Below are 21,364 nucleotides of genomic sequence, written 5' to 3'. Positions count from 1 at the left end.
AAAATCCAGCATGTAAGCTGTTGGGGGATATTAGGAGGGTTTTTATTCTATAGATCAGGAACAGCAGGTTGCACCAGTGTCCCACCTGGGTGAAGTTACTGAAGGGATTTGATCTCTAGGTTTAAACCTAAACGACTGTAATTTAATGGTTTTATATGGATGTCACTCACACCAATGTGTTTACTATAGAAAAGTGTTAGATATGTGAGGTAAACTTAAATCATAATTAAGATTAAATGTCATTTTATCAACATTAGGAGATAAAATACAGACCTGGCAACTCTACAGGGGGCGAGAGACAAGTCTGAAGTACTGAACCTTTACACGATGTGTTGTTTTTACCATAAAATGTTAAACTTCTGTATTTTACAGTAAACTTTGTTTTCACTGAACTCACTTATTTTTATGTTTAGAAATGTAAAATCAGTAATTCCTTCTTAATGAACTGTAACCGAATCTCTGTAGTGTTAACAGTGTTCCGCACAGCAGTAAATTCTTATTTTTATGAACTATAAGCACAGTTTCCAGTTTTAATGTAACAGAATAATAAAATAATAAGACAGTTTACAGAAAGATGATCAGATTTGAATAATATTTTCTAATTTGCCAGGCATAAATCATTAAAATAACCAGCACCAATAATAATGATACTACTACTACTACTACTACTACTACTAATAATAATAATAATAAACTTGTAACATGATAAACATTTTTATCAGGAGATTCCAGTCGGGACGATTCTGATCTTTGTTTAGAGAGACACATCTTTCCATCAGAACATCCTCGTCTCTGGTTTTCTTCAGACAGAATGTTTATCTTGTAACAGGTGGAGGTTAACAGTTCCATGGGGGGGGGGGATTATAATTTAAAAACAAATCAAAATTATTGTAGCACGTCCACTTCAGTAGTTAATTGCTAATAATAGTAATAGGTAACAGTAATAGGTCTTTTCTTTTGTGTGAATGCGCTGGTGCCACTGGAGATTAATCTGTTGAAAAAAACTTATCCCACACTGTAAATAATGACACAGCTTCTTTTCAATGTAAACGCGCTGGTGTCGTTGGAGATTGATCAGCTGATTAAAACTCTTTCCACACTGCAAACACTCATGCAGTTTCTCTCCTGAGTGAATGCGCTGGTGTAGTTGTAAAGAATTCTGTTGAGTGAAACCTTTCCCACACTGGGAGCGTGTGAATGCGCTGATGCGTTTTCAAATGACGATCACAGAACCTTTCATTATGCTGGGAGCACTGATACGTTTTCTCTCCTGTGTGAATGCGTTGGTGTTTAAAATCCTCACCCATCCGTACAAGAAAGGCAGACTGTGAGAAAGACAGTGTAAATCTGAAAATCCACTTTATTGCTATTAATGAGAGATTCGAAATGTATTGTATTGTACCATGACTATTAAAAAATGATTAAATATTAATGTGCATTTCGTCACACCCCTACAAATCACGTAAACCTAAAAATCAAAGCTAATTTATTAATGAGAAAATCCCGTATCAGCAGCCGTTAGATCATGTTATGTTGTGTCTTCTTGTGTCTAGCAAACGTACTCAGAAAAGGAAAAGTCTTCCCACAGTGTGAGCAGTAATACGGTTTTCTGTGAATGTGCTGGTGCCGTTGGAGAGAACTCCGCTGAGCGAAACTCCTCCCACAGTCGGCGCAGCGGTACGGCTTCTCCCCCGTGTGAAGGAGCTGGTGCTGTTTCAGAGTGTTTTGACGAGCGAACGTCCTCCCGCACTGTGAGCAACGATACGGTCTCTCGCCCGTGTGAATGCGCTGATGCGTTTTGAAATGTCCTAGGTCACGGAATTTCCTTCCGCACTGGGAGCACTGGTACGGCTTCTCTCCCGTGTGAATGAGCTGGTGCTGGCTGAGCGTGTCCTGACGGCCGTAACTCTTCCCGCAGTATATGCACCGATACGGTTTCTCTCCGGTGTGAATGCGCTGGTGCGTTTTCAAATGATGTCCGTGGCGAAACCTTCTCCCGCACTGCGAGCACTGGTAGGGCTTTTCTCCAGTGTGGAGGCGCTGGTGGGCTTTCAGAAGACTGCTGTAAGTGAAGGTTTTTCCGCACTGCGGGCACTGACAGAGCTTCTCCGCGGCGTGACGGTGCCCATCATGTTCGAGCGTTCTGGTCTCCGGTTCTTTGTGAGACGTGTTCGTATCAGAGGACGCTTGAGGACTTCCAGTGTTCCTCGTGGGGATCAGATTATCAGATTTAATTTCTCCTGATCTCAGGAGCCTCACATGTTCCTCATGGTGGCACCTCTCGATGTGCTTGTGGAGGAAGATCTGAGCTGTGTAGGAAAGTGGGCACGAGGAGCAGGAGAAGACTCGCGACTGGGAATTGTTCAGTTCTGAAGCAGAAAAAAATAGAAAATAAGAAATTTAAAAAAAGTGCAGGTATGTTTGTTCACCCTAAATTACACAATTCTGCTAACTGTTGTATTTACAGCCTGTATTAGATCCCCTATAAGGTAAACAAAGTAAAATTCTACTATCCTGTCAGTATAAGACAATCCAGCAGGTAGCTGCATGCTGTGTGTCTTTCGTTGTGTCTTGCAAATGTACTTATAAGAGTAAAACTCTTTCCACACCACAAACAGCAATGCATTTTTTATCCGGTGTGAATGCGCTGGTGTCGCTGGAGACTACCGTGCTGTGTAAAACCCCTGCCACACTGAGAACAGTAATACGGCTTCTCTCCGGCGTGAAGGAGCTGGTGCTGATCGAGAGTGTTCTGCCGAGCGAAGGTCCTTCCACAGCGCGAGCAGCGATACGGCTTCTCTCCCGCGTGAATGCGCCGGTGCGCTTCGAGATTCTGGACGGATACTAAAAGTATCGCATGTCTGGATGGGCCCATATGAATGTTTATTAACTTGGAAATTATTTCTGAGACAGAAGGGTTTTCTTGCAGTCTAGGATTTGAACTGGCAACCTTCTGTCACAAGTGGCTTTGCCTCGGAGTGCGTGCGCAAGTGCTGGTTCAGATTGTTCCGACGAGCGAAACGTTTCTCGCAGTAAGAGCAGTGATAGGGTTTCTCTCCGGTGTGAATGCGCTGGTGCGTTTTCAAATGACGTCTGTCCCGAAACCTCCACCCGCACTGCGAACACTGATGAGGTTTCTCTCCTGTGTGAATGTGCTGGTGCTCTTGCAGGTGAAACTTTTGCGTAAAGCGTTTTCGACACTGCGGACACTGATACGGCTTCTCCCCGGTGTGAATGCGCTGGTGTATTCGCAGACTCCACTTCTCAGTGAAACTCTTTCCACACTGCGAGCAGCGATAGGGCTTCTCTCCTGTGTGAATGCGCTGGTGCCGCTGGAGGCCGCTCCACTGGTTAAAACCCCTCCCGCACTGTGCGCACCGATAGGGCCTCTCTCCCGAGTGAATGCGCTGGTGCGTTTTGAAATGGCCCAGGTCACGAAACCTGCTCCCGCACTGTGAGCAGTGGTACGGCTTCTCTCCTGTATGGATGCTCTGGTGTTCTTTGAGCGTGTTCTGGCGGGCGAAACTCTTCCCGCACTGCGGGCACTGGAAGGGCTTCTCTCCTGTGTGAATGCGCTGGTGCTCCTGAAGATAACTCTTGTGAGTACAGCTCTTTTCACACTGTGTGCAGCGGTATGGCTTCTCTCCCGTGTGAATGCGCTGGTGCCGCTGGAGACTCCGTTTTTCCGTGAACCTGCCGCCGCACTGCGGGCACTGGAACGGCTTCTCTCCCGTGTGAACACGCCGGTGCTGCTCGTAAGTGCTCTTCTTATGGAAACTCCTCTCACAGTGTGAGCAGCGGTGCATTCTTCTCTTCGTCTCCTCATGAGAAGCATCTGCACCAGAGGACGTGTGACGACCTCCAGACCTTCTAGCAGGTATCAGATTCTCGTAATCGATCTCTCCTGATTTTAGAAGTCGGGCGTATTCCTCATGGTGGCGCCTCTTGATGTGTTTGTGGAGGAAGATCTGAGCTGTGTAGGAAAGTGGACACAGGGAGCAGGAGAAGACTCCCGACTGGGAATTGTTCAGTTCTGGAGCAAAAAAAACATCAGAAACGTCATGAACAAAACTAAAGAATTGTGTCTGAGGTTCATTTAATAAAAAACATACAGAACTTTATTGTGTCTAATTTTTATTCATCTGAACTGTGGATGACGGTGGATTCAGCCACGTTACGCTTTATTTAGTTGAAGCTTTTAGTGGATTCAGAACCCCGAGCTGCAGAACCAGCACACGTGGAGCTTTTAGACTGGGTTTGATGGTTATTTCATACAGATGTATGAAATATTTGGTCTTTACCTTTTGAGGAGCACTTTATGTTCCAGAGGTGGTCGAACGTGCTCCCGAGATCTTTAGCGTACTCCTCTGCGTACCACACCAAGAGCTCGTGTCCTGGCTGGATGGGTCGACAGCACCGGTACAGAATCCCTCCTCCATACTGGAACGCCACCAGGTTCTGCTCCTCATCGTTACGGGCGCAGTTCACGTACCTGACAGAATCAAGAAGAGACGTTAAAAAATAAACGAGGTTAATTAAAGATGGGACAGATAGATCTAGAATCCTCATCAGCCGTGTGTTCCTCACCTCATCCAGTTAGAATTCAGCTCTGATCTGGCGTCTATATATTCTTCACTCTGATTCTCCGTATAGATCTGGAATAAACGTATCACACATTATACGAGAGAGTCGATATAAGGACACAAGTAAGTGGACACCAGGAGTAATGAGTGGATTTGTTTTATGTGTTTTTCTGCCACATCATTTGCTAAGAGATGCATGACATCCACTAAACTGCCAACCTACTTACCTACTGCTGATGGGTATAAAAGCAATTCTATATAATAAATTAGATGGTCAAATGGTCCTTTCCTGTTCCAGCATGACTGTGTCCATGTGATAAACTGAGGTCCTTAAATACATGATAGACGAGTCTGGTGTGGTGGAACTTCATAAGCCAGCTTACAGCCCTGAGTACAACCCTAGATTAGATCTTTGGGATGAATTGGAATGCCTGAACTAAATTAATGCCTGAACTTACTATGCTCTTTGTACTAGCCCTCCAAGAAAAGTGGAAACTGGTAAAACCACAATATTAATCCTCATGGATTTATAATAAGATGGCCAACAAGCTTACAATCAGGTGTCCACATAGTTTTGGCCATAAACTGTAAATCTAATCACGATCGTTGTTGTTTTGTGTTCCTAATTAATCTAATCACTTTACCTGTATTAACCCTGTACAGCCAAAACCTAAGCCTGGATAATAATTACAAACAAATAAATAACACTTTAGGTTACAAATATATCTCTTTATTTGAGTTTTATTTTGTAGCATATTTGATACGTCAGGCTTTTTTGTCAATTTACTGCTCACAGCATGTTTTTTAAACAAAAAAAAAAACATACAGAATACAATTTAACTCCTTAAACTGAGTTAACTAAAATTCTTACATAGAAAAAAGCATAGAACATTCACTACAACTTTAAATAAAGCATAAGTTTCATCAAATTTCAGGTCTACAACCATAACAAACCCAGCTGAACCAGTAGGGTGGAAGATTTATCAGTTCATTTGCTCCAGTTTCTGGTCCACGCCCTCATGTTGCCTGGTGGTAGGTGAGGAAACAGTTCCTGTGCTTGTTCAGGCAGAGATGGACTTTACATTTCTCACAGTAGACGTGGGTGAAGCGGTCGCCCGTGCAGTGCTTGCATCTCTGTCGCGTTTGCCACGTCGGGAAGTGATCGATGCCGTCCTGTCTCACGTCGGGGGGCACGCTGGAGGTCGGCCTCTTGCGTGGAAGTGTTTCTCCGGCTTCTGGAGACGATAGTGGTCTGGCGCACTTGGTTTTACTCTTTCCGGTGCTCGTAAGAGAAGCGGCGATGGTAGCCTGGAACCTTCGCAGGGTCATGGGTTTGTGTCCGGGCTTCTGTTTATTCTGGTCTCTTCTGTAGAGGTTCCATGCATTTATTACAGCTATGGTGATGGTGTGCCACCAAATGTACATGTACCATCTTCTGGACCTGAAGCTGAACTTATAGAGCGTAAAAAGCGAATCAAAGAGCTCAACGCCTCCCATGAACTTGCTGAACGTTTCAACGATGGCCGGTCTGGGAACCATGATGTATGTTTTGGATTTATGATCCCAGCGCCTCACAGCGCCCAGTGGTTCAATTCCAATGAAAGAAGAAATCAGGTTCACAGATTTGTTGTCGCACCATCGTACAATCACGATGTTGTCCTGGTTCACTCTGAAATCTAGAGCTCCTCGTCCCACCGTCTTTAATTCCTTCTCTTCCATCATGTCGCAGTCTTTGATTCGGTTCATTCGGACCGTACCGGTGTAATAAATTCCTCTTTCTTTTAAGCGTTCCACAAGCGAAACTGATGTGAAAGAGTCGTCGGCGAACACCTTGTGATTTTTCCCCGCCGGGAGGGTCGAGGTCATTTTCAGGACAACATCTCCAGCAGCGACGGGATCAGGTGTCCCTTGGCAGACGTCAAAATCGTAAAGGAAGCCGCTTTGCCCGACACGTGCCCACAATTTGAACCCCCACTTGTGAGGTTTCGTCGGCGTATAGACGCGCAGATGCGATCTGCCCTTGAAAGGCACCGTGATCACGTCGACGGCGTGACATTCCTCAGGATGAACTCGGAGAAATCGCTCACGTAGCTTTTCCAACCACGGCCTGAGTTTCCAGAGTTTATCGTTCTTGGCGTCGTCATTCACGCTGCCGTTGTTCCGAAAGCGAATCAGCGTGAGCAGTTTCTGAAATCGAGCTCGAGGCATGACATCGCAAACTGCGCCGTACTTGGTCTCCATCTCCCAGTAGGCTCGTACGCTGGGCATCTGCACCAACCCCATGTGCATGTACATGCCCAGGATCTGCTCCATTTCTTTGGCGGTCGTGTTTATTGACGTTTTTTCCTTGTGCACGCTGTACGAGTTCGTCTGTTCTGCGACGTGCAGGAGCGTTTCGTCAGTCACGAAATGTTTGAAATACATATACGGTGTCCGGTCACGCCTGTCATCATCGGCGCATTCATCAAATCCGATATCTGGAGGATGGAATTCTCTCTTTTCCCACTGATGCTCTTTCTTCGTCACTTTTGTTGTTGTGTCCTGTATTGTTGTTTCATCTCTCGAGTCTTCCTCTTCACTACTGTCTGCGTTTCCCTCTGTACACTCTGCATGACTCCATTCCTCCTCATCATCATCCTCGGCCTCCCCTAACTGCTCCATGTCTCTCGAATCACCATCCGAAATCATCTCCAGGACATCGTCAACACTGTGCTGTTCTGCCATCTACACAAACACACACACAACTAATTATTATGCCTCATTATTCTTTCTACATTTAGTTTTAGTAGAAATCAAGGAGCAAAAGATGATTATAAGCAACAGGCCGTGGCAACATCCAAGTAATCAAAAATCACTAAAATACTGCAGGTTGCATCTATAAAAATTTTTTCTACATACTTTAATGGTCAGGACCCCCACAGGACCACCACAGAGCAGGTATTATTTAGGTGGTGTGTTAGTGTGTGTTGTGCTGGTATGAGTGGATCAGACACAGCAGCGCTGCTGGAGTTTTTAAACACCGTGTCCACTCACTGTCCACTCTATTAGACACTCCTATCTAGTCGGTCCACCTTGTAGATGTAAAGTCAGAGACGATCGCTCATCTATTGCTGCTGTTTGAGTCGCTCATCTTCTAGACCTTCATCAGTGGTCACAGGACGCTGCCCACGGGGCGCTGTTGGCTGGATATTTTTGGTTGGTGGACGATTCTCAGTCCAGCAGTGACAGTGAGGTAATTAAACACTCCAGCAGCGCTGCTGTGTCTGATCCACTCATACCAGCACAACACACACTAACACACCAGCACCATGTCAATGTCGCTGCAGTGCTGAGAATCATCCACCACCTAAATAATACCTGCTCTGTGGGGGTGCTGTGGGGGTCCTGACCATTGAAGAACAGCATGAAAGGGGGTAACAAAGCATGCAGAGAAACAGATGGACTACAGTCAGTAATTGTAGAACTACAAAGTGCTTCTATATGGTAAGTGGAGCTGATAAAATGGAAGGAGGTGGTTTTAATGTTATGGTTGATCGGTGTAAATATTCCTATTAAAGTATCAGTAAGAATTTGAGTGTTGGGGTATTATGGTGTATGCAGTGCACAGACAATCCACCAGGGAGCAGAAGACACGTCTGATTTTAAGCAGCATGTTCATTAAGAAAGCAAATGAGCACACTGATGATTTAGAGGTCTCAAAAACATACGTATCAAATATGATACGCTTGGCATTATAGGGAGAAGAAATGAATAGTGTGTCTATGTAACCAATATCAAAGATAGGAGAGTCCACATTCTCGTACCATCTCCCTTATATCACAGCTGATTATTCTGCGACCAGAAGAAGCCAGAAGGTTCCTATCAGCACAGTTGATGGGACCTCAGCTCAACATGAAGACAAAAGTCATGAGGATGAGAACAACCACTAACGTTACCAGTGAAGGAGAAGGTGTGGGAGCGGTGGACTGCTTTTACCTCCTTGGATCAATTGTTACCAGCAAACAATCCATCAGTCAGAAAAACACCTCACAGCAGAACAGAACTAAGCAGAACAAGAATGAAGATCCGGCTCTCCAAACCGAGATCAGAATCGTCCAGACTATGATGTTCCATCCTCTTTGTGCTTCTTTATGGATGTGAAAGCTGGACAGGAGGAACGTCGACGCTCCTGAACTTTGGTGCCTCCAGACCATCCAAACCTTCTCACTCCAAGCTCAACTTTTATTTTAGACACATGATGAGAAGAACCAATTTGGAGCACACAATCATGCTTGGAAGAGATGAAGGTTAAAAGAGGAAGAGGATGGATGGATGTAATTAAAGGAACAATGATCGAGCCAATAAGAAGCCTGACGACACAAACAGAAGAGTGTTCTGGAGAAACACCACCTACGTCTTTAAAATAATTGAATTATTTACATTTAATACATAAATATTGATTTACTTTAGGAAGTGAACTCACCACCCAGGAGTAGCAGCTCTTCATGGCTTCCTCTCGATCCACCACCTCTCCCTGGTAGGGGCCGTAGTGTGCACCCACCGGAACCGTTCCCCCCTCATTAAACACTCCCAGACCTGCATCAGGAATACCGGACTCCCGAACCTCCAGACCGGGTGGAAGGGTTCGTCTGGCTCGCTCCACCACCCCCATGGGGACGGGGGTATCAGGGATGAAGAGAGCCGGACCGTGAAGCTCACACTTACTGATGTAGAAGGATCTGCACTCCTCACAGTCTGGAAGGAGAGAAAAGATCAGAGAAACCAGGTCCAAATAAATCAAATCTTCATGTGGAGGATCTGTAGGATCTTACAGAGAGGGTCTTCAACATGGTCTTCTTCCTTCTTTAAAGGCGTCATCTGAAATCCTCTGTTCATATGGTCCATGGAGGTGACGTGTCCTACTAAGTCTGACGTACCTGCACCTAAGATCAATAAATTAAATGTTAAAAATGTCATTTTATTTAATTAAAGTTCAAACCATTCAAATCATGATTTTTTTTTTTATTAATGTGTTGATTTTGCAGACCTACACAATCCAAACCGTTTTGGGGGCATTTTTTTCTTACACCCCCTTTCCATTGCATGGTACCCTACAGTCCAAATACAGAGCACATCCAAATCTAGAACTACACTACATGGCCAAAAGTATGTGGACACATAACAATCAGCGAGCTGGACATTTCATTCCAACTCCTTGGACATAAATACTGTCTTTGTGTCACTTTGTGAACGTCACAGCATAGTCCGATCTGCAAGGCTTTCCACCACATTTTGAAGTGTGTCTGTAGGAATTTGTGCCCATGAGGTGCAGTAAGAGAGTCTGTGAGATAAAGCACTGATGCTGGACAAAAGGTTTGATGTTGAAACCAGCTAACCAAACTCACCATGTTTGTGTCTTACCGAAATAGTCTTCATCTGCAGGTTCCTCTTTTACATGCTTCATCTGGATTTCTCCATCATGTTGGTCCATAGAGCCTGAGGCTTCCTCATCAGAGGTGGAACCGTCATCTTTCTGTCTGTCTTCATGAAGCTATCAACCAAAAAATGACCAAACAACAGCATTTGTTAAACAAAACAAGCATAAAAGGAAAAATAATTTTCAAAAATTAATTTCTGAAACATAAATCTGCAAATTACGTTCCTGCGTCCCCTAAGAAGCAAGAGAGCTGAGAAGAACTGTGAAGGTAAGGTGTGGGTTGGTAGGCGTTGGGTTTGCACAGTCGAGTGATAAGAACCTCATCCCCCCACCACCTCCCAGTAACGACTCCAGAACAACATTCACGGGTTTGAACATGGTGCTCATGTTTGGTTCTGTTTAGATGTTTCGGTACATTTAGATGTTCGGGTGGAGAAGCTTTATTAAAAATGAAACGTCAAAGAGGAGGACAAGGTCTGTGTGTGGTGGTACGTTTAGTGAAAAATATGACCGACCTGTAGTGAAGCAGGAGCAGGAAGCTGAGTAGATCCCGTCTCTTCAGGATTCATCATAGAGAATCTAAAATATCAGAATGGTGAAAAACAATATGGACCATTTAAACACCCAATAATATTTAAACTACACAAAACACGCACACTGTACTGAACCCAGAACCATACTCATCCCATACACAACACTAAACCTACAAACTATACTCAAGATAAACTGTACTAAACCCATACACCAATTAACCTACAAGCTGTAGCGAACACACAACAGTACTAAACCCGTAGTACTAACCCCATGCACTTTAAGAAGACCAATACTCACTTCATACATGTTTATAAAAATGGACTCGAAGCAACTTGGATTTTTTAATTTGTAAAGTGTTTGTGAGTGACTTTTGGAATAGATTTAGTTGTTTGGCAAAATCCCAACAACACTGCTGCACCAGCTACACTCACACCAGAACAACACACAGTACCATGTTATTATTATCTTAGTGTCAGTGCAGTGCTGAGAATGATTCAACACCCAAACATCATCTAGTCAGGTGTATGGGAAGGGAGGAACTGACAACAGATTGGTTACAGTCAGTCATTGTATACACACAATGTTCATCTGTATGGTGGGTGTAGCTAATTAAGTAATTAATAACTGTATGTAGTAGACAGGTATTCCTAATAAAGTGCTTGATGCTCATTCTGTTTTGGTTATGAAGTGTAAGAAGATTAAAAGCCAAAACATGAAGTGGAATATTTTATTGATATTTTCTGTATTTTAATACTATAATTCATTATATTTTGTTCTATTATGATGTAAGTAAATTAGATAAATGTGACATTTGTTTTATGAAACCAGTCCAAATCAATTTCATCATGACAGGCCTACAAAGCAACTTAAGCTTAAACTAACAATTGAAAATATAAAATTAATAGGAATTCAGTTATAAATTAAAGTTAAAATGAAACACAAATCAGAACGAGCAGAAAAAAATGAAAATAAAGCAGCTCACTGTTTAGTGGACGTTTCAATAGGGCTGAGTACCAAATCACTAAAATTTGTATACAAAGTTCACTAAATAGGGTGCAGACTCTCATACTACTTCTACCACTGTGTAGTGCACTGTGTAGGGACCATCCATCAATTTGAGATTCAGCCTCTGTTAGCGGAGCAGCTCAGCTACAAGCTCCAGTTCAACTTACCGGTGTTTTACAGCCGCGGATTTGACTTCTCAGATCCACACAAAAGCAATTTACTCACAATTAACTGTGATTATATTTTCATTTAAAACTATTATTTGTGCAATCATTTATACTAAAGAAAGGAAAAAAGCAGCTCATCTTCTTTTACTGCTTGTCAGATTAAGAGCCAGATATTCACAGCGCCTCCTAGCGGCTCACTGTGTATTCACGGTTAACAGCGCTAAGCTAGTGTTTGAAAATGATTTGGATATTTTTATACTGATAAAATGTTTAATCCAGATCATTTAATAAAATGTTATTTTCATCTAAAGCCTTTGTTAAAAATAAAGACAAAGAAACACTTCTGTTTTACGTTAAAATCAAAACACACAAAATACACCGCACTAGCATAAAGAAATGATTAGCCTAACCTCTTAACTTTAAGCATTTTTGTTCGTTTGTCTTTTATTACATAAAAAATCAGATATTTCCACGCTTAAAATCTGCCTGAGATGGTTTGTGGGTATCAGCCTGGTTTATCTGGTGTCCCAGTCTGACAGTTTCCTTCAGTGTGATAACCTGCGACTCTTCTTAATCAGGAAGCTCTCTCTATATATACGTACATATTTACAAACTTTCATGTGAATGCACTGGTGCTCTGATATGGCTTCTCTCCTGAATGAAGAGTGGATGTTGTTATTGCTGCTTCATTCTTGATTGATTGCCCTTTTAGAGGTGGAAGTATTTTAGTGCTGGAAAAAGCAGCTGACCTAGACCAGGGCCTTGTGGAACGCCAGAACAGTGGCTCGTGCATTATACAGGGATCTTTAATGAAACAGAGCAGACTCTTCAGATAGATTCTGGTCGAGGTGCACCACTGAGGTTTCCTAAAACTATGACATTTCTATTCATATTAAAATACATTAAAACAGGAGAGAAAACATTTAGAGTTTAGAGTAGGGTGAGTAAATTATTCATCAATTTACTATTACACGATTATTCAATTTAGCAAAACGTTTAAATGATAAGCATAAAAACAAACATAAAAATGACAAACAACCATGTAATAACAGTGTTTTAACACCTTCCATCCGGGAGCCAAATGCGACCAGCAGATTTGACGTAGAACGCATTTAGTTGTGGCTCAGAATTCTTCTGCACCATGAGGATAAGCCACTGGATGCTTAATGTTTTACATTTACGTTTATCTCTAATTAAATCTCTGGTCACAGTGACAGCGTTTAGCACCACAATAATCCAGCATCACATCGTCTGTAAAACATTTTACACTAAATGTTAATTAAAGCAACATTCAGTGGTTTTATTACTTTTTACAATATTACAGCTTTATGCTCACAAGTTTAATAAAAAACATGATTGTTATTTATTTTGGTGTCCTATCGAGCTTAAACCAAATATAACTACAGGGTCTGTTGGATGTTTGTTAATGCATTTCTCCTAATGTTCCTCCCAATCTAGACATATCCGAGTCGTATTTGACCTCCACTCCTGACTGAGGAGGGTCGTAACTAACACACGCCCCCTCCGACACGCGTGCAGTACCAACCGCTTCTTTTCACCTGCACCAGGGTTCATACGGAGATCCATGTGCAGCGCCATCGATCGGCCAGCAGAGGGCGTAATCACAGCAGTTGTGAGGACGGCCTTTAGCCCTTAGACCAGCCAATCACTGTCTGTATAGGCACCCAGCCTATTTATTTTTTTTCCTTTTTATTTATTAAGGCCGAGTCACGTGTCTGGCGCGGGCGGCTGCGTGTTGACGCATTTGTGTTTTTTAAGCGTGCTTGAAGCGGTAAAACTCTTCCCACACTGTGGGCACTGAAACGGCTTCTCCCCCGTGTGAATGTGCTCGTGCTGACGGAGACTCGTCCGCTGGGTAAAGCTCTTCCCGCAGTAAGAGCAGCGGTAGGGCTTTTCTCCTGTGTGAATGCGCTGGTGCTGTAGGAGATTGCTCCGCTGGGTGAAGCTCTTCCCGCACTCTAGGCACTGGTACGGCTTCTCCCCGGTGTGAGTGCGCTCGTGCTGTTGGAGGTGAGCCAGGCTACTGAAGCTCTTCTCGCACTGCGAACACCGATAGGGTTTTTCCCCCGTGTGAACGCGCTGGTGCTGCTGGAGATTGCTCCGCTGAGTGAAGCTCTTCCCGCACTGCGAGCAGTAATACGGCTTTTCTCCCGTGTGAATGCGCTGATGCTGCTGGAGGTTAGTCTGGGTGTTGAAACACTTTCCGCACTGTAAGCACTCGAAGGGCTTCTCTCCGGTGTGGATGAGCTTGTGCCGCTCCAGGTGCCTCTGCTGGGTGAAGCTCTTGCTGCACTGGGGGCACGGGTACGGCTTCACGCCCGTGTGAACGCACTCGTGCTGGCTGAGGGCGCTCTGGCGGGCGAAACCGGTGTTGCACTGCAGGCACTGGTACGGCTTCTCTCCGGTGTGGAGGAGGTGGTGCCGCTGGAGGGACGTCTGGTGAGTAAAACACTTGCCGCACTGCAGACACTGATAGGGTTTCTCTCCGGCGTGAATGCGCTGGTGCGTTTTGAAATGGCACCTGTCGCGATAGCTCTTGCCGCACTCCACGCAGTGGTACGGCTTCTCGCCCGTGTGGATGCGCCGGTGATCCTTCAGATGGCTGTCGGAGGTGAAGCTCTTCCAACACTGCGCGCACTGATACGGCTTCTCTCCGGTGTGAATGCGCTGGTGCTTCTGAAGGGAGTTCCGGTACGTGAAGCTCTTCCCGCAGTGCGAGCACCGAAAGGGCTTCTCTCCGGAGTGAACGCGCTGGTGCAGCTGGAGATTACTCTGCTGAGTGAAGCTCTTCTCGCACTGCGAGCACTGATACGGCTTCTCCCCGGTGTGAGCGCGCTGGTGCTTTTCCAGGTCGCTCTTTTTATGGAAACTCTTGTCGCAGCGTGAGCAGTAGAGCATTTGCTTGCGGGACGCGTTTCCGCCGGCGCTTCTGGTGGGCGTCAGGTTCTCGTACGTGATCTCTCCTGACTTCAGCAGGCGTGCGTACTCGTCGTAGTGGGACCTCTTGATGTGTCTGTGCAGGTAGATCTGAGCCGTGTAGGTGAGAGGACAGACGGAGCAGGAGAAGATCTGCAGCTGGGTACCGTTCATCGCTGGGGGAGAGAAACAGGAACTAAATAAGGTTCCTTACCTTTAATAACAGTCTCTGGGTGTGTTCGAAAACCTAGGGAGCTGCCTTGCTGTCTTACTGTCTACATAGGCAGCTGCCTTAGTAGAGAAGATTCTAATAAGTCAATGACTTATAAGGCAGGTTATTCGAATGCACTACTTACATGCTTCCATCGGGTTTTGGGTTTTGCGTTTAGCATTTAGCATCTTGCCATTAAAAACAATGAACTGAGGTAGCACAGCGCTAATGCTAATGTCAATATAGCAGCTCCCTTCACGTACCGATAACTATTAAATTTCCTGACAAGCTCGAACTTGCAAATAAAAATAACTCGTTTCGTTCGTTTCTCCGCCCCGTCAGCCATGTTTGTTCTGTGAGAGCCTTGATCACTAAGGACGCGCCGATGCTCACTCGTTCTTAAGCCAAAATAACATGGAAATATGAAGATGCCTCAGAAGTGAGGATTTCAAGTCATCTAGGATTTCGAACAGCCTCCTTCTCGGGAGCGCGCACAGGATGACGTAAAATGCTGCCTATGTAGAGAGCTCCCTAGCTTTTCGAACACACCCTCTATGTATAAGAAAGAGGATAATAAACTGGACATTGGTCAGACAGCTTCGTCCAGAACGTCTCCTGTATGTCAGAACCATAGCTGCCTGCCAGAATCAAGGAGTAGGTGAAGCTACAGCTGCTCAATCCACCAGTGGACCATCAGAAGAAGTGGGTTCATTTAGCACCATATATTTGCCAAAAAACCACCCAGCGCCCATCCTACATTATACTACATACATGACATGGGCAAAAGTATTGGGACACTCTTACAACTACTAAATTCAGATATTTCGGACACACCCATTCCTATCAGACGTATAAAATCATAACATGACACACCTCCAAATATGTCTCAACAATTTGGGGATGGCCATTTCCCTTCCCTCTTTTCTAGTATGACGGGGTCAATAAGAGGTGGTTTGGTTTGACAAGCTTGGTGTGGATAAATTCTACACAGCTTTGACTTTTAACCATGCTGAAAACACTGGGATGAATTGGGACACTGACCATGAGCAAGGGCTTCTTGTTCGACACAAGTGTTATTTTGTCCCCACAGGCAAACTCCAAAATCTTGTGGAAAGCCTTACCAAATGAGTAAAGGCTGTCACTGCTTTAAAAAAGATGCCCGTGGTTTTGGACTGGGGTGTCCAAGTACTTTTGGCCATATAGTGTGTATAGATCTTCAAGTGTACAGTACAATCACGTTCTTTTCCACATATCGCAGCTTGTTTAAAATCTGGGGAGTGTACAGCACACCTGGACTCTGGAGCCAAGAGGGTTATTCAAACCAACAACCTTCCGATCGATAGCCCAAAGTTCTGTCCACAAGGCTACCACTGTCCCTCCACCACCCCGCACTACACCTCCTGTGCTGTCCAGACGTACCTTCAGTGGAGCACTTCTTGTTCCAGAGGTAATCAAACGTGATGCTGAGATCTTTAGCGTACTCCTCTCCGTACCACACCAAGAGCTCGTGTCCTGGCTGGATGGGTCGACAGCACCGGTACAGAATCCTTCCACGGTACTGGAACGCCACCAGGTTCTGCTCCTCATCGTTACGGGCGCAGTTCACGTACCTGACAGAATCAAGACACAACAAGTGACGAATAAAAAAAGAACTGAGGGATCCGGTAAGCAAATAAATTCATGTTATTGCCTGTTTAAAGTAGTTTATGTAATTATTATTGTTTTGGTCGTGACCCATGGTTTAAGAAATCCCGCTCTAGGGGCTGATTACTCCAAACCAGGTATTTTATTAATTACATTATAATAACTGATCAAAAATTATAGAAGTGAAGTTTTTACTTTGACGATGAGAGTTTACTGTATTAATACAGCTGAAAAATTATTATTTTCATGGTATAATGTGACCTCAGGTGAGGATTTTCATGGTGTTGATGATTTTCCTCACCTCATCCAGTTAGCATGGACCTCTGAGCTGGCGTCTATGTACTCCTCACACTGACCTCTCCTCCGAATCTGAGAAAGCGTTAATACATCTTAAAGCTCTGAGCCATTTGGTCATTTGGGATGCTTTGGATAAAGGCGACTGATAAATGTAAATCTGGAAAAAATCTATAAAACAAACTCACCACCCAGGAGTATCGACTGTTTATGGCCTTTTCTCGATCCACCACCTCTCCCTCATGGGGGCCGTAGTGTGCACCCACCGGAACCGTTCCCCCCTCATTAAACACTCCCAGACCTGCATCAGGAATACCGGACTCCCGAACCTCCAGACCGGGTGGAAGGGTTCGCCTGGCTCGCTCCACCACCCCCATGGGGACGGGGGTATCAGGGATGAAGAGAGCCGGACCGTGAACCTCGCACTTACTGATGTAGAAGGATCTGCACTCCTCACAGTCTGGAAGGAGAGAAAAGATCAGGTTAAGGCGGTGGTGGAGATTCTGAAGCTTTGTAAACATTAGTGTAATATTATTAAGTTCTGATCTTTAAATAGCAACATAAAGTAAAGATAATCCACAATGGGTCTCAAATGCACCCTGTTGTCTTACAGAGATGATCATCATCCTCAGAATCTTCATCTTGTTCTTCTTCTTTCACACCATCGTCCTGCTGGCCCACGGTGACAGTGATGATGTCTTCCTCAGAGCTTGATGTTCCTTCACCTGAAGTTTCATCTGTAATTAAAAAAAGGAAAAGCAATACAGTAAGAGAAGGATGTAAATCGTAAATAAAACCTGGTTAGAAATAAAAAGACAACAGTCTAACAAGCTTCACTGTCTTACAGAGGTGATCTTCATCTGTCGGTTCTTCCTCCTTTATGAGCTTCATCCACAGATCTGGGGCAACGTGTCCCCCTGGGCTTGATGTCTTTCCAGCCGAGGTCTGGACATCCTCACCAAGCTGCTAATGAAAACAATGAACATTTTTTTTTTACTTCAACAATCGTCTTTCCTCACGGTGTGCATTCGTTCATCAACCACAACATTAAAAACACTGATGCCACCTGTCAGCAAGGCAACAGTCTTGAACAGTTCTTGAAGCTGATGTGTTGGAAAAAGGAAAAATCCACTGAAAAGGTGTCAGATATACAACAGGCACATGAGCACCAGAACTGGGCCATGATGCCATAGAAGAAAATGTCCTGGTCTGACGAATCATGCCTGGGTGCGTGGGCGTCGCTCACCAGGGGAAGAGATGGTTTTCCATATTCCAGTTGCATTGGCCTCCTTCAGCAAGAGTCTGTGTCTTGCCACACTGTAAAGATTCTTCAGGAATGGACTGAGGAACATGACCAAGAGCTTCCGTGGGATGTGCTGGACAAATAAGTCCAATCCATAGAGGAACCACATCACAACTTGGAAGACATCAGGGATCAGATCACTAACGTCTTGATACCACTTACCACAGGACACCGTCAGAAATCTTGTGGAGTCCATATCTCCACACTTTGAGTTGTACTGGCGGCACAGTGAGGACCCACATAGATTTAGACAGGAGGCTGTTTTCAGACAGAACTATTGTTAGAATAATTAAAACTGGACACCCCACCAATTAGCAAAGTGAAGGATGTAGCAAAGTAAAACAGTGAGTTCCAATTAAGTTGGTGCAAGGTCGGTGTGAATAGCTACAGGAAGGGAGTGAACAGATGATTGGTAGCACACAGCTCCATAGAAGAACTCCCTAAATACCTTATACCGATAAGGCCGGTTCGGTGCCTCGGACAAGGTCAATGGCGCTGAGAAAGCAACATCTGAAAGAATTAATTAGGACTGGTTTGAACAGACCATGAGAACAAAGAACTCAGAAGGTGTGGGCAAAATTATAAAAGCACGTTGAACCCTGCGCTCGGGGTCTGTGTCTCTCTGACTTGCATTGATTATTCTCTGAAAGCAGAAGTACAGATACCAGCTGGTGAGGCCTGAGGAGAACCAAACCCTTTTCTAAATAAATTTTGTTAGACTTGAGAACTTGACTGGTTGATCATTTGTCACCCAAAACTCGATTTATCGGTTAACTGGTAACAGAGGATGGTTTTGGGTTTTGATAAATGATCAATTTTTGTGGTTTTAGTTAATTTGACATATTAGAGGATTTGGAATATTTTTGACTGGAGCCAGCTGAGCGGACGAATTTCCTGCACTCCCTGTGCGCACACTAAAAGGTAAGAGCATTTTAGCTCTTTTATTTAGCTGAAACTTGTATTTGGGGGAGTGTGGTGAATTAATTTGCTCAGTGTAAGTGCTGGTAAATTCAGGTAATAAAGGTTTTGGTTGTTCTCTGGTTTTCATTCTTTCATTCTTTGTTTCTGCGAATCTCACTTAGTATAAGTTAGGATAAAGGAGACTCTCTGATAAAGCTAAGGGAGCTTTTAGGGTTCTTTGTCTATCTATATGTCTATGTGAATTGGATTTTGGACAGCTGAAATAAGACTGTATTGGTTTATGTGTTTAGTTTGAGAATTGGAGCGCGAGCGTGGACAGGTATTGCTGAGGTGACATTTTGTGACACGCTTGGGGTCACGTGTAAGAGTGCTGAAGAGAGCCATTACCGTGCAATTGTGGAACTCCTTACCACGTAGTTTTGAGTCAATTCCAAATTAATTTTCAGTGAGATTCTGGTGAATTATTTCCCTTACTAACTGTGTGTGTTTTATTGTTTTGTCCTGAGTCTACTAACTCTTGCTGGGTATATTTGTTCTGCTTGCTTAAACGTGTCAATAGGGTAGTTGTATTTGTATGTAACATGACTGCTGCTACTGCCGGCGAATTGAAGAAGCTGGTTATGTTGAGGATTTTAGACACAACTACCTCAAAAGATAGAAAGGACGTGGAGCAGTGTTTGGCAGAGAGGTGTGTGAAACACACCAAGGTGGGCCTGTACCCAAGTGATTTTGAACCAGTACCTGACAAATTAGAGCGTCAAAAAATTGTCATCATAGCAAAGAAAAATCTGGCCGACGCCCAACAGCGAGTTGGACAAGTTACAGCCGTCAAAAAACTCTTGGCGAAAAAGGAAGTTGGTAAATTGGAAGATAAACTTGCTTTTACAAAGCGTGTGGTACAATACATGAACGGTGTGTGTGAGGAGAAGGGAGGGGTGGAGAAAGGGGTGCTGCCCACTGCTGCACTCACCGGACAGCCCACCACAGAGCACACCCTGACTGCGTCATTATGTGACGAGAAGGGAGGGGTTGAGCATCTGACTACTCAGCCCACTGCTGAGCAGACCGTGGTTACGTCATTCCCCCCACCCTACTCTCCCCGTCCAACACAGACACAGGAAGTCACCACTTCCTCTAACACACAGACACAGATTCACAGAGCAGCGCCGACCGCTCCGGTTTACCCTGACTTGACTACATTACAGATGCCGACTATGGTTGACAATACACAAGTACTTACTGCAGCAGATGAGAAAAGTGTTTCCCATAAGGCAAATGTGGCTTTGAAAATAACGCAAGGTTGGCTTGAGGGTACTTGCCCTTTACAGGAGGAAGTGAATAAAGACCTTATTTCAGCAGTGAGACAGTTAAAGGAGGAAATGGAGGGACTGCGCGTTGAGAATCGGGAGTGGGTGCGACAGGCAGAGGAGGAGTTGGTGAAATATGTCTTTGAAAATAGGGAAGCTGGAAAAGACAGTGAACAGGTAATTAAACCTAGAGCTAGTGGTTCCAGCAAAGTTAAAAGATGTGGGTGTCAGAGCAAAAGCCCAGAAAGGAGCCCAACCCATACTTGTAGGGGTAATGATTGTTGTGGTACCCCCTGGATTGAGATAGGGCCTCTGGAGGAAAGCAGACACCCTGCAGGTAATGAAGGGACAGAAAGAGACTCTATTGTTATAACAGGTTATGACTTAGACTGTCAAAGGTACGATGAGGAAGCTCAGATGAATAGGGAAAAGAAGGTGTTACAGGAGTCAATAGCAAAGCGTAAGCATGACATCAAGCAGATTGAGCGCAAACTAGCTTCTCTGTCAGTGTCACCCCAAGCATCTCCCAACACACACACAGGGACAATAATCACTAGATCACAGACCTATAAGCTTAGGGAACAACCACATGAAGGTGATTTTTTGGAACACACAGAGGACACTGGGTTACACAGAGGTTTTCCCTTAGGAACTAGACTAGGGACACGGGAATATGAGCCATGGTCTCATAGAGACTTACAGGCACTGGTGGATTCGTTGCCTCCACTAGCTAGAGGTGCCAGTAATTGGATTAGCACTTTAGAATCGTTGACTGCAGGTGAAGTTTTGGCCGTGGGGGACATGAGAGCATTAATGGAAAAGATTGGGAATAGTGAAAACTGGGAGGATTTGGAGAGGGCCTTGGGAATGCAAAATATGGCAAATTCTGACCGATTTAATCCTGTTAGAAATGCAGTGTGGACAAGGTTGAGGACCCAACACCCTACTGCTGTGAACTTTCAAGCCCTTACAGGTGTCACCAGGAATCCAGGGGAGGAGCCAGTTGAATTCATCCAACGTATGAAGGACCTGTGGAAGAAGA

The 21,364-nt window shown here is 44.4% G+C and overlaps 2 protein-coding genes across 3 annotated transcripts; both read right to left on the bottom strand.

Annotated features, from left to right (window-relative positions):
* Positions 1-1,342: 1,342 nt before the first annotated feature.
* Positions 1,343-11,775, bottom strand: LOC134319218 (histone-lysine N-methyltransferase PRDM9-like). Of its 2 annotated transcripts, none has more exons than XM_063000274.1 (8): positions 11,706-11,775; positions 10,515-10,578; positions 9,984-10,113; positions 9,395-9,505; positions 9,046-9,317; positions 4,588-4,655; positions 4,302-4,492; positions 1,343-2,369 (listed from the first exon to the last, which is right to left on the bottom strand). In XM_063000274.1, exons 2-8 carry the CDS (start codon positions 10,569-10,571, stop codon positions 1,519-1,521), a joined length of 1,680 nt encoding a protein of 559 aa, XP_062856344.1. In that variant the 5' UTR covers positions 10,572-10,578; positions 11,706-11,775; the 3' UTR covers positions 1,343-1,518. The 2 variants fall into 2 exon arrangements, with proteins under 2 accessions (XP_062856344.1, XP_062856343.1); XM_063000273.1 differs by having other exon boundaries at positions 2,312-4,033.
* A 783-nt stretch (positions 11,776-12,558) lies between these two features.
* On the bottom strand, positions 12,559-17,750 carry LOC134319214 (oocyte zinc finger protein XlCOF6-like). Its single transcript, XM_063000270.1, has 6 exons — positions 17,637-17,750; positions 17,403-17,528; positions 16,980-17,251; positions 16,799-16,866; positions 16,273-16,463; positions 12,559-14,818 (listed from the first exon to the last, which is right to left on the bottom strand). Exons 1-6 carry the CDS (start codon positions 17,680-17,682, stop codon positions 13,434-13,436), a joined length of 2,088 nt encoding a protein of 695 aa, XP_062856340.1. The 5' UTR covers positions 17,683-17,750; the 3' UTR covers positions 12,559-13,433.
* Between the last annotated feature and the right edge of the window lie 3,614 nt (positions 17,751-21,364).

This window comes from Trichomycterus rosablanca, chromosome 8, assembly GCF_030014385.1.
Source record: "Trichomycterus rosablanca isolate fTriRos1 chromosome 8, fTriRos1.hap1, whole genome shotgun sequence".
In the NCBI taxonomy this organism is placed as follows: domain Eukaryota; kingdom Metazoa; phylum Chordata; class Actinopteri; order Siluriformes; family Trichomycteridae; genus Trichomycterus; species Trichomycterus rosablanca.
This window is presented reverse-complemented; position numbering and strand designations above follow the sequence as displayed.

What these genes read in the sequence shown, in the direction of transcription:
- LOC134319214 (XM_063000270.1), bottom strand. Translation starts at nt 17,682, where the DNA reads ATGAAGCTCATAAAGGAGGAAGAACCGACAGATGAAGATCACCTCT. An exon ending in ACAGTCGATACTCCTGGGTG is followed by an intron (nt 16,867 to 16,979) that starts GTGAGTTTGTTT and finishes ACGCTTTCTCAG; the next exon opens with ATTCGGAGGAGAGGTCAGTG. An exon ending in CAAGAAGTGCTCCACTGAAG is followed by an intron (nt 14,819 to 16,272) that starts GTACGTCTGGAC and finishes TCTCTCCCCCAG; the next exon opens with CGATGAACGGTACCCAGCTG.
- LOC134319218 (XM_063000273.1), bottom strand. Translation starts at nt 10,571, where the DNA reads ATGATGAATCCTGAAGAGACGGGATCTACTCAGCTTCCTGCTCCTGCT. An exon ending in CCATGTTGAAGACCCTCTCT is followed by an intron (nt 9,318 to 9,394) that starts GTAAGATCCTAC and finishes CTCTCCTTCCAG; the next exon opens with ACTGTGAGGAGTGCAGATCC. An exon ending in CATAAAGTGCTCCTCAAAAG is followed by an intron (nt 4,034 to 4,301) that starts GTAAAGACCAAA and finishes TTTTTGCTCCAG; the next exon opens with AACTGAACAATTCCCAGTCG.